General features: G+C 31.2%; 1 protein-coding gene across 2 annotated transcripts; it reads right to left on the minus strand.

Moving 5' to 3' along the window:
* Positions 1–2,395: 2,395 nt before the first annotated feature.
* LOC145105502 (putative FBD-associated F-box protein At5g56440) lies at positions 2,396–5,300 on the minus strand. 2 transcript variants are annotated; one of them, XM_079042595.1, is made up of 3 exons: positions 5,027–5,300; positions 2,784–4,817; positions 2,396–2,721 (listed from the first exon to the last, which is right to left on the minus strand). In XM_079042595.1, the coding sequence occupies exons 2-3, from the start codon at positions 3,913–3,915 to the stop codon at positions 2,654–2,656; spliced, it is 1,200 nt and encodes a 399-aa protein (XP_078898721.1). In that variant the 5' UTR covers positions 3,916–4,817; positions 5,027–5,300; the 3' UTR covers positions 2,396–2,653. The 2 variants fall into 2 exon arrangements, with proteins under 2 accessions (XP_078898721.1, XP_078898722.1); XM_079042596.1 differs by having other exon boundaries at positions 2,396–2,706; positions 2,784–5,300.
* Positions 5,301–15,970: the final 10,670 nt, after the last annotated feature.

A 15,970-nucleotide genomic window follows, 5' to 3' on the forward strand; every position in this document is an offset into this window, starting at 1 on the left:
TGTAAATATGTATCTATAGTAGTATATTTCCCGTGATTTTTTTATTATTATTATTTTAAATAAGAAAAGAATTAATAAAACTGTTTCCATGGCTAAATACAATCCAACTTTTTTACTAAAAAAACTAGTTTATTTCTTTTTTATATTTTAAAAATCACTAAACCCTATTTTTATAACTACAACATAACCTAAATTATTTTTTATTAAATAAATATGATCTATAAATAAATATTATTAAAAAAATTAAATGATTAATAAATTTTGAAATAAATAAGTTATTTATTTTAAAAACTTTTAAGATTTAAAATAGAATTTATTTACTAAATATCCACAACAGTGAATACAAAATAAAAAACAAGTTGAAATAATGAATATTAAAGTAGGTCAATATTATACTAGAAGAATTATAAATTTATTTTATTTTAATATTTTAAATCGTAAATTTTAAGATATAAATTTTAACTATAGATAAATATATAGTTGACCAATCATAAAATGTTCTGTTACATAACTTTTGTAAGGAAATTTAGTAATGGTTCACCGACGGGATGGTTTCAAGTAACCATAAAATATAAATAATACCTATTTTTTTTAAACGACAAATCTAATTTAATCATAAACTACTCTTGAATCTATATATGTCTCAAACGAGACTTTGATCATCAACCTCCACAAGAAATAACAACACTTGATAATATTGGACTAGAAGTCATTTGATAGTACCTGCTACCTTGTAGCAATAAATAAGGTACCATGAATCTAAGAAATTTATAATATTTTAGTTGAATTCTCCATATCACCATTAACCTTAATGAGTTAATCAAGTCATCCCCAATAAGAGTACAATTATTAATGATTATTCTGGCCGAAACCACAAAGTATAACATCAAATAAACCAAGCTCTCAACCTAAAAATATTTTTTTTGTTTAGCAACACCAAACTTTATAAAATTACATTAAGATCTTGTCCTCGATCTTCATCAGTCACCCCCCCCCCCCCCCCCGGCGAGAGAAAAGGGGGAGGGGTCATGTAAACAATCTGGCCAAATACTAAAGTAGTGTCTCAAACGAGTTGAGCAACTTCTATTTTTATCTATAGGAAAAAGTCTAGGGAATCAGACTTTAAAATGTAAATGACTATGTCAAATATCCTCCTAAAACCCCTCTCCACAGACCATTTCCGATGATCTTTGAAGAAAAAAGACCAAGTCAATACTTTTATAGAGAATTTGAGTGGACGAAAGAAGAATATTAGCCCGCATAGCAGAAATAGAACCACAAGAAATATTCTCATCCATGACGTCGACCGTCCCATAAACAACTTTAATCTTAAGGAATTAACATTGTCAAACAAATGTCATGTTTATTTGAACATGAAAGTTAGGTTGAAAGCATTTTAACCTCTAATAGCAAGACCTCCAACATTTTTGCTAGTAATAACCTTTCTCTAGCTAACCAACGCCATTTTCTTTTAACCCAATTCACTACACTAGAAAAAACGACTTATGACAGATTCCAAATATTTAATGACCATATCCAAGCTCAAAATAACTAAATATAATAGATATTGAGGTTGCCCAACACTAGTTTTAAAAGAGTGGCCCAACCTCCCACCATAATCATGTTCACTTTTGATCTAGATAACTGAGGTTGCCCAACACCAATTTTAAAAGAGTGGCCAACCTTCCATCGAAAACATGTTCACTTTCGATCTAGATATTTTTATCGTGAATTTATGTATAATACTTTTTCGACCCTTTTAACCAAGACATGTTAGATTGCATCAGGAGACCTAAATACCTAAAAGGTAATCTCATATATCCACAACCAACAACATACAACCGAGTTGACCCATACACACAACTTGTTGTTCCAGTAAATTAATCGTTAACCCTAAACAAAAACAACATAAAATCCTAACATTATCTTGCAACCACTCTCGGCAAATTGGCATCATCTACATAGAAAATATGTGAAATTATCAACTCCTCATTTCCAATCCTCGCACCATGAAAGGCATTATTATTTGTTCCTCTATAACTATAATAAACAAAAATGGGGGAAAGTGGATCACTTTGACATATATCCCTTTTTAAATGATACTTAAAAAGTAAGAGACTCGTTTACAAGAATAAATGTCATAGAATCCACCCTCTTCATTAATGTCAAACCCATCTTTTGAAAAACATCATCTAAATACATTGTAAAGATTCATATGCCTTTTCAAAGTCGAGTTTGAACACCATTAACTATTTTTTTATGCTTCTTGTACATACCAACTATCTCATATAACATTAAAGAGTCATCAAGAATTTGACGATCTTTAATAAAAGTTGATTGCTGTTGGATAATTATATCAGCAATTACATGATATAATCGATTAGCGAAAACAACATTTGAATTTAAGAGCTCTATATCATCCATAAGAAATCCCGCAATAACTTAAACAACTATAAACAAGATGAGAAGCACAAAACAAAATCCATCTCCTAGCAACAACATATGTAGCATTTCAGAAAACAAAATAGCCTAAAACAGAAACAACATAAGTTCGAAAGGGAAATCCAGAATCCTAAAACAAAACAAAAACAACTTTAGATGTTTGACTACCATATCACACTGTTTTCACCAACTTATGCAGACAAAACAACCATCAAACTCCAAACCAAAGGGTGTTGTAAACCAGAACAACTTCATTAACTGAACCTGAAAAAATTAAAACTTTAAGGATCTCAAAACAAGATTCAACAACCCCTACAAGCAGTCAATCCAACGAATCTTACATGAAGCTGCTACACCAATTTCAACATTAACTTTAACACCTGGAGAACTGCTACGAAAATAATCAATAACATCAGAAAACACAATCGATGAAGGAGGCAACCGATGTTCAACCAAAGTCAAACTTGTCAAACTCCTAAAAGGGCATCTTGTTTCAAGTACTTGAGGGAACCCCGAAAGAAACCTCACAACATCTGAATTTATAGCAAGAAACTTCGCCTTATGAAGCTGTTTGAAAGCCTTGATCATCAATTCAACAAGCTCTGGTTGCTTCTGAAGAGCTCTATAATATATTGTGTGAAAGTTTACTGTTTGTAATGAATCAAGATTCTTGACTGATAATGAAAAGCGGGCCATACCATAGTAAGTGAAAGATGAGAGATTTGGTGCTGTGAGTATAAACTCAGAATTGTGATGAAGATCTATAAGACTCAGATTGTGTAATGAATTTGATGTGATGATGAAAGTATCAATGTTTGATAATCGACAACCAATTAAAACAAGAGTTTTCAGATTTGGAAAACGGGAAAACAACTCAATGGATTTACACTTACTATCATTAGGAAGAGGATTAAGTGTAAATGTAACACCTTCAAGATTCAAGCTAGTCAAAGAAGGTAAATCCCAAGTCAAAGATGGAGATTTCAAGAGCTCAAAATCGATACTCAAATGAAGATCTTGAAGGAATTGAGATCTAAATAAAGATATATCCAAACCACCACGTCTGGTTAGTTTATCACTCAAGAACTCAATGTTTACCTTTTGGGTTTTGTGTGACATTGCATAGATTATTGTTTCTTTGAGAAGTGAAAGCTTGATGGAATTTGATTGGAAGTCGATTGTGGTAATTTCTGCTTTGTGATCACGATCTGAGAAAAATCGGTGGATGAAATTGGGGAATTTGATACCTGTTTTGTGATCAATTGGGCGTTCGATCTTGAAGTTGAGAAAAGGGTAGGATTTCCATGTTTCTCTCCATCTTCTTGATAAAAGACTAGTTTGAACTGCAAATCGAGTGTCCATGAATGAATAGATATGATGAATAAGATCATCATGAAGACGACTTATTCGATCATCATCATTCAAGTCTTCTGTTGCCATATTTGAAAGCCTAATTGATTTCCTTCTCCCCATTGGCAAAGTTGTGTGATTGATTCAAAGGAATTCGGTGTTCACAAGAGAAAGATGAAAAATGTAGAAATGGTGTTTGAGGGTTTGAGTGTTTGAGTTGCCTTTGAATTGAGCCCTAATTCTATAGAACAAGGCTGCTTATTGAGTATTGGTATTTTTGCTTTCTCTTCTAGCCTTATGTTCATTGATTTTGGACAAGTGTACTATTAACTCCTTAGTGACACGTATGTATATCAAGTCCTTAGGTGCCACGTTGGCAGAAAGGTGTAACATACCATGGTTTTTTGAAAAAAAAAAAGAAAGAAAGAAAAACCTCCCATGATGTACAGAGAACTGATGTAATTAACAATCAAAACACTAAATGCATGTTCTCATTGAGGCAATTTGTCGAGCATAAGAAAGAATGTCAGATGGAGAATATATTTATTAAGCATATGATTATTCATATATAAAGAATAAAACTTCCATAATATGTACAATGTGACATCAAAATGCAAAAAGAATCCCTGAGTTTCCATTTACAGAATGCAGCACAAAATTGGTATAACAGAATTCCTACACAGTTCCTACAGAACAACATATCATATGATCTAATAGATGTGCTGATAAAGTGATAATAAATCTTAGACTAGTTAATGCACCATTTTTATTTTCATTTTAGAAGATTATATCTGCTAGTTATTTTTAAATTCATACAGGACTACTGACTCAATCTTGCAACATGCTTGTATAAAGTAGTGATATTGTTTGACTCATATAGATCCACTTCTTGGCTCAAGAACAGTGATCTCAATTTGAAAATTGGGGTGTTTTACATGCCAATCTTTGATATTTAAAGCAACCATGCCACTTTAATTAAACCTTAACTTGCATATTACAAAAAGTCTATTTTGAGAACCAGACATCTGCAAAAACATGGATAAAACTCAACAGGGAACATGTAAATAGTCTAACACTGAAAATTGAAACTCAAAAACTGAAGAAGTCGGCATCAAAAAAGTGTATGAGGTTGCAGAAGTCAACTTATGATTACAAGTAAACTATCAGAACAATGAAATCAACAGCATGGTGTCGTAATTATAAATATTTAAGATCGAATCATAGTCTGACTTACTCTTTCCCTACCGTTACAGAGTTGATGATGATATTTCTGAATCAGAACAGCAGTGTGATATGATATGCTGGTTTTGACAAATCTGGCTCTGCGAATCAAAATCCAGAAATAGAGATGAGGAACAGAGACGCTTCTGTAAGATGAGTATTGCGTCGTTCATGAAATGAAATTTTCTTCGATATCTGCCCTGATCTCCTTCGGAACACAAATGGGTAATATGCTATCAAGAAAGGTCACATTTTTTGCCCTAATACGTTGTCATCAGTACACAGGAAGATGGGTAACTATCTGCTCTGGTGTTTGCCATTTTTTATTTAATTTTTCTCAAGAGTAAATTACACGAATGGTCCCTATGGTTTAGGATAATTTGCGCGTTTGGTCCCTAACTTATTTTTTCAACTCGGAAAGTCCCTACTGTTTGTTTTTTGTTACGCGTTTGGTCCCTATCTTACCTAAAAAGACTATTTTGCCCTTGGTTTTTAATTTATTTAAATAAACACACCCCCAACCCCACCTCCTTCACCTCACCTTACCTACCCCACCATATTTTCCTATTTAAATAATAGTCTTTTTATGTAAGATAGAGACCAAACATGTAACAAAAACAAGCAGTAGGGATCAAACGCGTAACAAAAACAAATATTAGAGGCCTTCCAAGTTAAAAAAATAAGTTAGAGATCAAACACGCAAATTATCCCAAACCATAGGGACCATTCGTGTAATTTACTTTTTTTTTAAATATGTTAAGGTAGATACCAAACTATTGGATTTGTAGTTATTTAGTCTATAAAGTTTGTTTAATTTATAAAAGGATATTTAATTTGTTATTAATTTATTAAAAGTGTTTTTTATTATTTTATTAGACATAACCATCGAGAGCAAGGTTACAACTTAAATAAAGATTAAATAAGCATCAATTCAGTTATATAATTATAATGATATATATAGACTTTATTTCTTTTTTTTTTAATATATAATTTTAGAAATATATAAATATGATCATCTTTATATATATATCAAGGTTGTAAAAATCGATCGACGGTAGTTCGACGGTTGACTGGTGTTAAGGGATTAATCGGTCTTAGCGGAGATTAATCGGGGATTAATCGGGGACAATAGATTATTAATAAAATATTAAAATTAATTAAATATTAATATATCTTAAGAAAAAAAAGTACTTCAAAATTAGAAAATAAGAAAATTGTAATTTGGAAATACTAAAATATGAACATTTTGGTATAATATTTGACATTTTGAAAATTTGAAAATTTTGGAGTAAAAAAAAAGTTGGTTTTTTGAATTTTTTTTAAAATTTATTAAATTTTTTTGACATTTTTTCTTTTTTGACTTTTTTTTGACTTTTTTCGACTTTTTTGACTTTTGTTGACCGATTAATCCCGCCAAACCCGATTAATCCTAAATTTCCGATTAATGGCCTAATCCTCGACGGTTGGAGAACGCCAAGCGATTAATCGCCGATTAATCCCGATTTCTGCAACCGTGATATATATATATATATATATATATATATATATATATATATATATATATATATATATATATATATATATAGGTTCAGGTTCATTTGAGACCATGCTAATTTTGTGAGACCGTGAGACCAAATCTAAAAATAATTTTAAAATGCAAAATAAAAGGAAAAATCCAAAAGTTCTTTTTTTAATTATTATTTTTGGAACTTTAATCACCTAAAAAAAATAAAAAAATTACCGTTTTTTTTGAAAAAATACGTGAAATATTCTAATAGAATATTACACTGTAAATATTCTAATGTGATTTTTAGAATGTTAGAATATTGTATTAGACTTTTCAGATATGTAAAATATTCTAATATTCTACTAGAATATGTAAAAAAATGTATTTTTATTTATTATTATTATTATTTTTTTGGTATTTTTTTTTAATTTTTTTTTTGGAAAATATAAATTCCGAAAATAATATTTGAAAACTTTTTTTTCGAAAATTTTCAATTATTTTGCATTTTAAAAATGTTTTTTTTTATCTTCTAAATGAGTGGCTAGGATTGCGTCTCGCGGTCTCACAAAATTAGGTCGTCTCACATGAACCTAACCCTATATATATATATATATATATATATATATATATATATATATATATATATATATACCTAGGTTCAAATGTGGATTGACATCTATTGTGCGGACGTGTGAACAGTGTTATTCTGTGAGAATGACAAAGAAAATATATAGTTTGATAATGTGAATACGTTCAATCTTACATAATTATTGTCATTATCACGCATTCTCACCAATTAAATCGCCTATAAGGTTATTATAGACTTTTTATAATTATTCTCATTCTGTCAGAATGTTATCAGGATTTTATTGAGTCGTATTCTGTAAGAATGAAAATGAGTGAAAACCGATGCGTGAGAACAAAAATGAATAAGAATTAGTGAGAATGCATGAGAATGACAATAATTATGTGAGGTTGAACGTATTCACATTACTAAACAACTTGTTCTTTTAGTAATTCTCACATAATAGCATTGTCCACACGTCCGCACAATAGTTGTCCATCCACATTATAACCTAGCCCTATATATATATATATATATATATATATATATATATATATATATATATATATATATATATATATATATATGATCAATAAAGAACCATAATTAACAAGGAACCCATGGTGAGCGTCAGAAATCATAATGATCAACGGCCAAAGAAATATATATACACTTGTACATTGGACGCACACACCGAATTATACCAAAAAATCCATCTCCTTACCAAAAAAACTCACTTATTTTTTTCATTTAATTTTTTTAGGCCACATTTTTTATCGAAAAAAACCCGAATATACTGTTGTTCTCGATTTTTTGTCCTCTTTCCATAGAGATCGATGTTGATATATAAAAAACGAACTTTTTTTTCGAAAAAAACTCACTTCATTTTGTTAGTTTTTTCAATATTTCAGTTTATTTTTATCAAAAAAAAAAACTAATTATACCAAAAATATAAGTTTTTTGTACTTTATTAATAAACATCAACACCGACTAAAAAAAAACCTCGATCAATGTAGATTCACACTGTGAATCTAAACTGCAATATATTTCAATTTTTAACATTCACAATGTGAAAAATCTCGATCAGTTCATATTCACGTTGTGAATCTGAGTTACTATGATGCACACTGTGAATCTGAGAATGTTCACAATGTGAATCTAAACTGAAATATCGATTTTTTTAAGCATCAATATGAATCTATGTTTAAAGAGTACCAAAAAGTATGAATTTTGATATATTTATTATTGTTTTCTATAAAAAATAGACCTACTTTTCAACAAACAAAGAAAATAAAGTGGGTTTATTGAAAAAAAAATCATTTTTATATATAAATATGGATCTCTATGGAAAGAGGACGAAAAATCACGAACAATGGTATATTCGTTTTTTTTTGATAAAAAACATGGCCTAAAAAAATTAAACTAAAAAAAATTGAGTTTTGTTATAATCCGGTGCATGTGCGTCCATTGTAAAAGTCTACAACCTTTTGTTTTGTCGTTGACCGCTTTAAATTTCGACGCTTTAGATTGGTTCTTTGGTTTCTTTATTAATAATGGTTCTCTATTGAACTTTTCACTATATATATATATATATATATATATATATATATATATATATTCTAGAAATGTTTTGAGGCCCGTGCTAAGCACGACCCATTGCGAGTTATTTGATTAATTTAAAAAATTAGGGTAGAATTAATGTTATCACCTATCTTTGAAATACAATGTCTTGAGGCTATCAGGAGTGGTGGCGGGGGGAAATGGTATTAACATGACGATGAGGTGACAATACTTTTGGAGTGGTCAAGTGGTGACCACTCCTGATATAGCTTAACAAGCAAAGATGAAACTATAAAGTTGTAATATGAATATTGGGTTATACCTTTTCAGGCAGTGTTTCTCTCGTGTGATACATATGGTCTGTAATAAAGTGGTGTGTCTTTTATGCATACATTATTGAGTCAACTTATACAATTTCTAGGCTATAGGGAGTGAGAGGTATTAAGGGAGGTGCTAAGGATGCTACATCACTCCCTACCTTGTGCTAAGGAGGGTGCTAAGAAAAAGTTGTTATGGGTGTAGCGAAAGGAGAGAGGAGAGAGAAAGTATGAAGAGGTGTTGTGATTGGTTGATTTGTATTTCTTTATATATTTTAATTTTTTTCTCCAAAATTAAACCTATTAAATTGTCACACTTCCACTCCCTACATTTTTTGTGCAAGACATGCTAAGCTTATGTGACATCAAAAAAATTGAAAATTCATATATGGCAACGTGCTAAGAGTGTTATCACTCCTTGCAGCCTTATGGTCACAAGGTGCATTACCGACTCATACCGGATAGATCATCATGGGTTTGAAATATCAAAACACCATATTGCCTCACATATTTCTATGCAAATATGGAAGTCGGATATGATAGAATCTCTGAAAATCTCAAAATCTTAACCTCTAAAGGTGTGATTTACAGTCAACATCAAATGTATATGTGTATTTTATAAGATTCAAATTTCCTTAATTCATGACATACATTTCTACTTACATTATCAGCAAAACTAATCTACCAACAATATGAGAAATTTGCCACAATAAGAAATGAGACAAAACTGACCATAGCTACCAAGACTATCGTTGCATATACATGAGTAAACTGAATTGTGTGCGGCCACTGCCTCTTTTGATCAACGAAATTGACCAAAATGACCATTGCAAAACCATCAAAGTTGTGAGGGATGCGCTCAGTCTACTACATTTGCTCCTATAAACTGGAAAAGGACTCTGAAAATAATTTTTTTTAATCAATTAAAATTCATCAGGGAAAGAAATATATGCAACCTAAAGAGTGAAAGAATCGAAAATACCAAGTATATTAGCATCATATGCCAAAATAAAGATTCAGAAAAAACTTACATTTTGATATTTTTCATTTATAATGAAAAACACAAGGTTTATTTAGCACCTGTCAGTAATGGACAAATCCCTTAAAATTACAAAGAACGGTCAACTTTTTCTACCTTTGCTTATAAATAAAATAAAAAATAAAGATTCAGAATAACAAATGAACTGAATTTTCATGAAAGTGGATTAAGAGAACCCTAATCCAGACGGTTTTCAAAACCTAAACTACTTTTATTATATTCTTATTAATGCATTCAAGAAATTGAAGAAATATAATTTCTTGGTCTCAAAAACTCTATAAAGATCAGCATGTACCTCAGTCAATCATAAACCAGGAAATAGTCTCTGAAATAATACTAACAGAATATACAAGTTAACAAGAACCAGAACATGTCATTAACATATTCACAACTCAGATCTTTATCAAGCTATTTGATGCTTTTAGATGAATTGTGAGTTTCTCTTATTCAATTTATAGTTTCAAGATTATGTGCAGAAGATAACATTGTGCCTTGATGTAACCTTCTTATCGTTCGATCTGAAGCTTACTTCCATTGGAAATTGTCTTAATGCTATAAGCACTCTCAAATTTCATCAAAGGTTACCCACCCAATGATTGCTGAAATAATAAAAACCCACAAAAATCATTGTTATTATTAACAACTTTAGCATTCAACAAATGATGCATATATAATTATATGCAAACAGGAATTTTTTTTTAACAAAAATACGAATTGGAGAAGATTGTTGCCATATGTAATTGAAAAAACAGAAAATCGGCAAAAGATCAAGATCCGTTACTTGGTTTGGTAGGTGTAGATAAGGAACAATGTGCACCTTTTCATCAAAGCAGATGCCACATTTGAGAAATCCCAATAGAAAAATAAAAATTTAAATAAGGTACAATGTACACCTTTTCTTCAAATAATTTGTGCCCAAAATCTCTAATCTTTGATATCAAAAAGCATATTTATTAAATGCAGCGTTAATCTCGAAGCACTTGCGCCTTCATCTCTGAAACTCCATTTTCACCACATTTTGATCTATGTTCAAACAAACATCAAGTATAACATACAACACTATGCAAAACTGTTAACATCAAGTGCATAACAATAGTTTGTGTTATCTGCTAGAAAATATTTAACCGTTTGATATTGTTGTATTGTTTTGATTGTAACAAATATGCTACTTGTGATCATATAAAGGATTTAAAATTAGAAGTCAAGTCAAGGCCAAGATTGTTTTATGAAATTACCACGAAGCTTATAAAACCTGCTTTGCAGGGTCAAATCGTTGTAATTAGTAAAATTACTTGAATATCCATAACTTTATTATCTAATTACTGTTGTTAATAATAAATTAATGAACTAATTCCCCCCCCCCCCCAAAAAAAAAAAAGATGTAATATTTTTATATTGTAGATCTGTCTTCGGTTAGAGCATAATTTATACCTAAAACTTTCTTTTTATGCCTTCCCAATGTTTTACCTCAAATGTCAGAATTTCCATAACTTAATTTTTTGGATTTACAGTGTTCTAAGCAAACCACAAAGAAAAATCTAAATATAATAAAAAAAAATTGAAACTTTCAAGAGAACAAAAAGCCATGTCAATCAAGAATCTCATCACGAATATAGTAACCTATACCATGAATTTATATGGGGAAGCGATTAAAATGCAAGAAATCAAGGACCCAAGTACATTCATAACATATAAATACCATATGTGTGTCATTGGCAGAGGGAAAGAGGTGAACCTAGAGTCTGGGCTTTGGTGTGTTTAAAATGATAACAAGAATAGAAAAGAAGAGTACAAACAAGAAGCGAACAAAAATACCCATCTGGCTTCTTCTTTAATCCCTCACGCATATTTTATCCATTAAATTTCAAAAGAGGAAGCGGTGGTTGCATGGAGCTGGGTCAGGAATGGGACGAAGAGGGTGAATGGTGGTAGTGATATAGAGGCGGATGGCTGGAAGAGAATAATAGATCAATGTAACTTTTCAGAAGAAAAAAAAACTACATGAATTTGCAGGGTAAATCGAAATCGTTAAAATCAATGAACCCAAATGCGTTTAGTGGGAAATCAAAAATCATAGGTCGAAGAGATAAAAACTAATCCTTGAAACTAATAAATAGAAGAAATTTTGTCACCACCACACCTGCGCAAACCATCATGGTGGCCGTCGATTGAAGAAACGTATATTTTTTTAAAAATCCATCATTGGTTAGTTATCATCGATGAACCCTAACCCCTATCTGGGGAATTCAAAATCACAAAGGATATGCGATGAAACAAAAATAAAATCGATTACTTACCTCTCCTTCTTGGATCGACGTTGATGAGAATGTCGAGTTTGAAAGACAATTGACCGTACATCCAGAAGCGCGGAAGAGCGTGTGTGAATCCGAAATATATATGTAAGGTCAAGCGGATATGGAACACTGGAATATGAACCTGTGTGAATCAAGACTTTAATGACCATGGCGAGTTGGCGACGAAGAGAAAGATTGAATCGACGTAGTGGTAGGTTGTGTCGTTCCGAGGATGAGTTACGTGGATGTATTAGAAGGGCGCCAATTTAGTTTAGACGACACCACATTGGCTTTTATATATGATAATGATAATGATAATGAAATGATATATATATATATATATATATATATATATATATATATATATATATATATATATATATATATATATATATATATATATATATATATATATATATATATATATATATATATATATATATATATATATATATATATATATATATATATATATATATATATAGAGAGAGAGAGAGAGGTATGTTCAAATGTTTTCTCACATGTATTGTGTGCTATAATGCATCAATAAGAATTTAGTAAAAAAATATTATGTATATTAAATGATATCCATACTTATAATTTTTTTTATGGAAACTAATTAAATTCGTTATTATATCAACAATAATATTCTTTCATAATGAATTCATATATCTAGAAGAATGAGAGTGTATTCTGATAGAATACATTGTCATTCTTCATATTCAATGCAACTTTATTGTATTTTAAGTGAGTGAGTCTTGAAACAAAAAACGAACTCATACATAAAAACCAAAAACCTAGATACGAATTCATTCTGAAATAATATTACTGCTGTCATTAATGATGAATTTAGTTAGTTTCCATAAAAAAAAATTATAATTATGGATATCATTTAATATACATATAATTATGGAAATCATTTAATATGTATCTTTAATTAATTAAATAATTATTTACCTTATTAAATTCTAGTGGTGTATTCTAACACATAATAAATATAAGAAACACATTAATCTAATATATATATATATATATATATATATATATATATATATATATATATATATATATATATATATATATATTGTCTTGTTTCTAAACTTAGGTATAGAACTTACCGTTACTGAAACTACGTAGTTTTGATTTAAACTTTGATTTAAATCATTTTTCATTTTAACTTATCTTAATTATGCATTTCATACAGATTAAAAATTACAAAAGAATGTTCAAATCCAATCCCTAATTTGCAAAACAATGTTGAGGAAAATATCTAGACTTTTTGGGGATGTGTGTCTCTTTAAAATTTCTTCTTCAGTTTGAATATTTTATAGCAAATAATAAAAAACAAAACTTTTAAACACTAATGAAAAGGAATATTATTGGTTTTTTTCCATCGTGATTTATATAGTTTTAAACCTATTGGAAATCCAAAAAAAAAAAGATCTATCAATCACTAGCAAGGAGGTTATTTATAATTGATATTTCTTTCTATCAAAGATCAGATAATTGATTACCAAACATTTTGAATTTCAAAATCTCTATTAATAATGTTAATTTTAAGGGATTTAGAAGAATTTAAATTTTAATATAAAATCATAGGAAAAAGACATGTGTTATTTCTAAAGAGTAGGAGAAGGAAATTAAAAATTATAAGAAAATGACAAGTGGCACACAAACTATTCTTTTATTAGTGAAGAATATATATATATATATATATATATATATATATATATATATATATATATATATATATATATAGAGAGAGAGAGAGAGAGAGACTTCCTAACAAGTCACCATTAACTCACCGCTTCCACGAGCGTCACAATGGTCAATCCAAAAATCTCGCATGACATTCAAAATCCTATAAGGGCTTAGATGTACAACCATTTGACAAATCATCCAAGAGACATACAACGAACTCCATTACTGGTAACTTAACTCACATGAAACCATTCTCGAAAGCGAACAAGGATCCACTAAGAAGAAGGTTAACAAGGAACTATCGATAAACAAATGTGACTTTTTCAACAAGTCAATATCCTACCAAAGTCCGACCCAAACATGTCAGCTACTACACAACTTTCGGTTCCAACTTACGTAGGTCAAATGATGGTTCACGATACGTTATGACACCATCCAAGCATGGGAATGAGAAGATTATGATTCTACACTGTTCTTGTCATCATCTCACCACGGGTATGAATACTCACGGTCAATGTAACATCTCCCTCTGGAACGTATCATAATATTGTCCACTTTGGTCTCCAGCACGAAAACTTTCCAGGGGTCACCCATCATGGAATTGCTCTCGTCTAGGCACCCTTAACTGCATAGTTCTTATGGGATTTACTGCCATCATGGCTTTAAAATGTGTTGTGTCGGGGAAGGTATCTACACCCCTCATAAGGAATGTTTAGTTCTCATTCCCATCCGATGTGAGATCAGGTGCAACCCACTTTCACCCCCTTTACATGGTTCAATGTCCCCTCAAGTACATCGAATCGTGCCCCAACTCTGATATCATCTGTAACATCCCTATGACACGTATCACAATATTGTCCGCATTGGGCTCCCAACACGAAAACTTCCCAGGGGTCACCCATCCTATAATTGCTCTCTATTGGGCATGCTTAACTTCAGAGTGCTTATGGGATCTACTGCCCTTACGACTTTAAAATGTGTTATGACAAGGAAGGTATCCACACCCCTCATAAGGAATGTTTAGTTTTTCTTCCCATCCGATGTGAGATCAGGTGCAACCCACCTTCACCCCTTTATAGGCTTCGACATCCTCGTCGAACTCATCGACTTGTGCCCTAGATCTAACATCATTTATAACATCCCCCTCTGGTACGTATCACAATATTGTCTACTTTGGGAAGTCCTCGTGATGAGTGGCCCAAAGCAAACAATATCGTGATACGTTCCAGATGAGGGTGTTACAAATGATATCAGAGCTAGGGAGCAGGTAGATGTGTTCGACGAGGACGTCAAACCCTACAAATGGATTAATGTAGGTTACACCTGATCCTACATCGGCTGGAAAGGATAGCTAATCATTCCTCATGAGGGATGTGGATACCTTCCCTATCGTAGTGCATTTTAAAGTCGTGAGGACAACATATCACATAAAAACTCTACAGTTAAACGTGCTCGGGCGAGAGCAATTCCAATATGGGTGACCTCATGGGAAGTTTCCATGTCGGGAGCCCAAAGTGGACAATATCGTGATACATGCCAAAGGGGGATGTTACAATCAACACCTCAGTGGGCCTGTAGGCATACGACCATCATCCCATTGACCTGTAGGAACCCAATTAACACCACACTAAGAACTTACCAAACACAACACGAGCCATACAATTCTATAACACATAATCCTTCCACAGTTCAGGTTGTCACCGACGCAACATCAGACAAAAACATGGTCGTACGCAGCCATAAAGTAAGATAGACAATTAAACGTTTGTTCCAACTCGAGGCAATAAATCAAACAATAACCATGCCATAAAGTTATAACAAGTGTTCTTAGGCTATCTTACTCAATCCTCACACACCCACAACGACAATATTTGTTGAACTGCCAAGATTTCACACTCCACATGTTAACACATAACACTCTTCTGGTCGAATGTGTTCCTTCTATTGGATTAAGCTGTTTAAGTTCATAACTAA

This window comes from Lactuca virosa, chromosome 4 (assembly GCF_052849685.1).
Source record: "Lactuca virosa cultivar CGN04683 chromosome 4, Lactuca_virosa_CGN04683_v6, whole genome shotgun sequence".
NCBI lineage: Eukaryota > Viridiplantae > Streptophyta > Magnoliopsida > Asterales > Asteraceae > Lactuca > Lactuca virosa.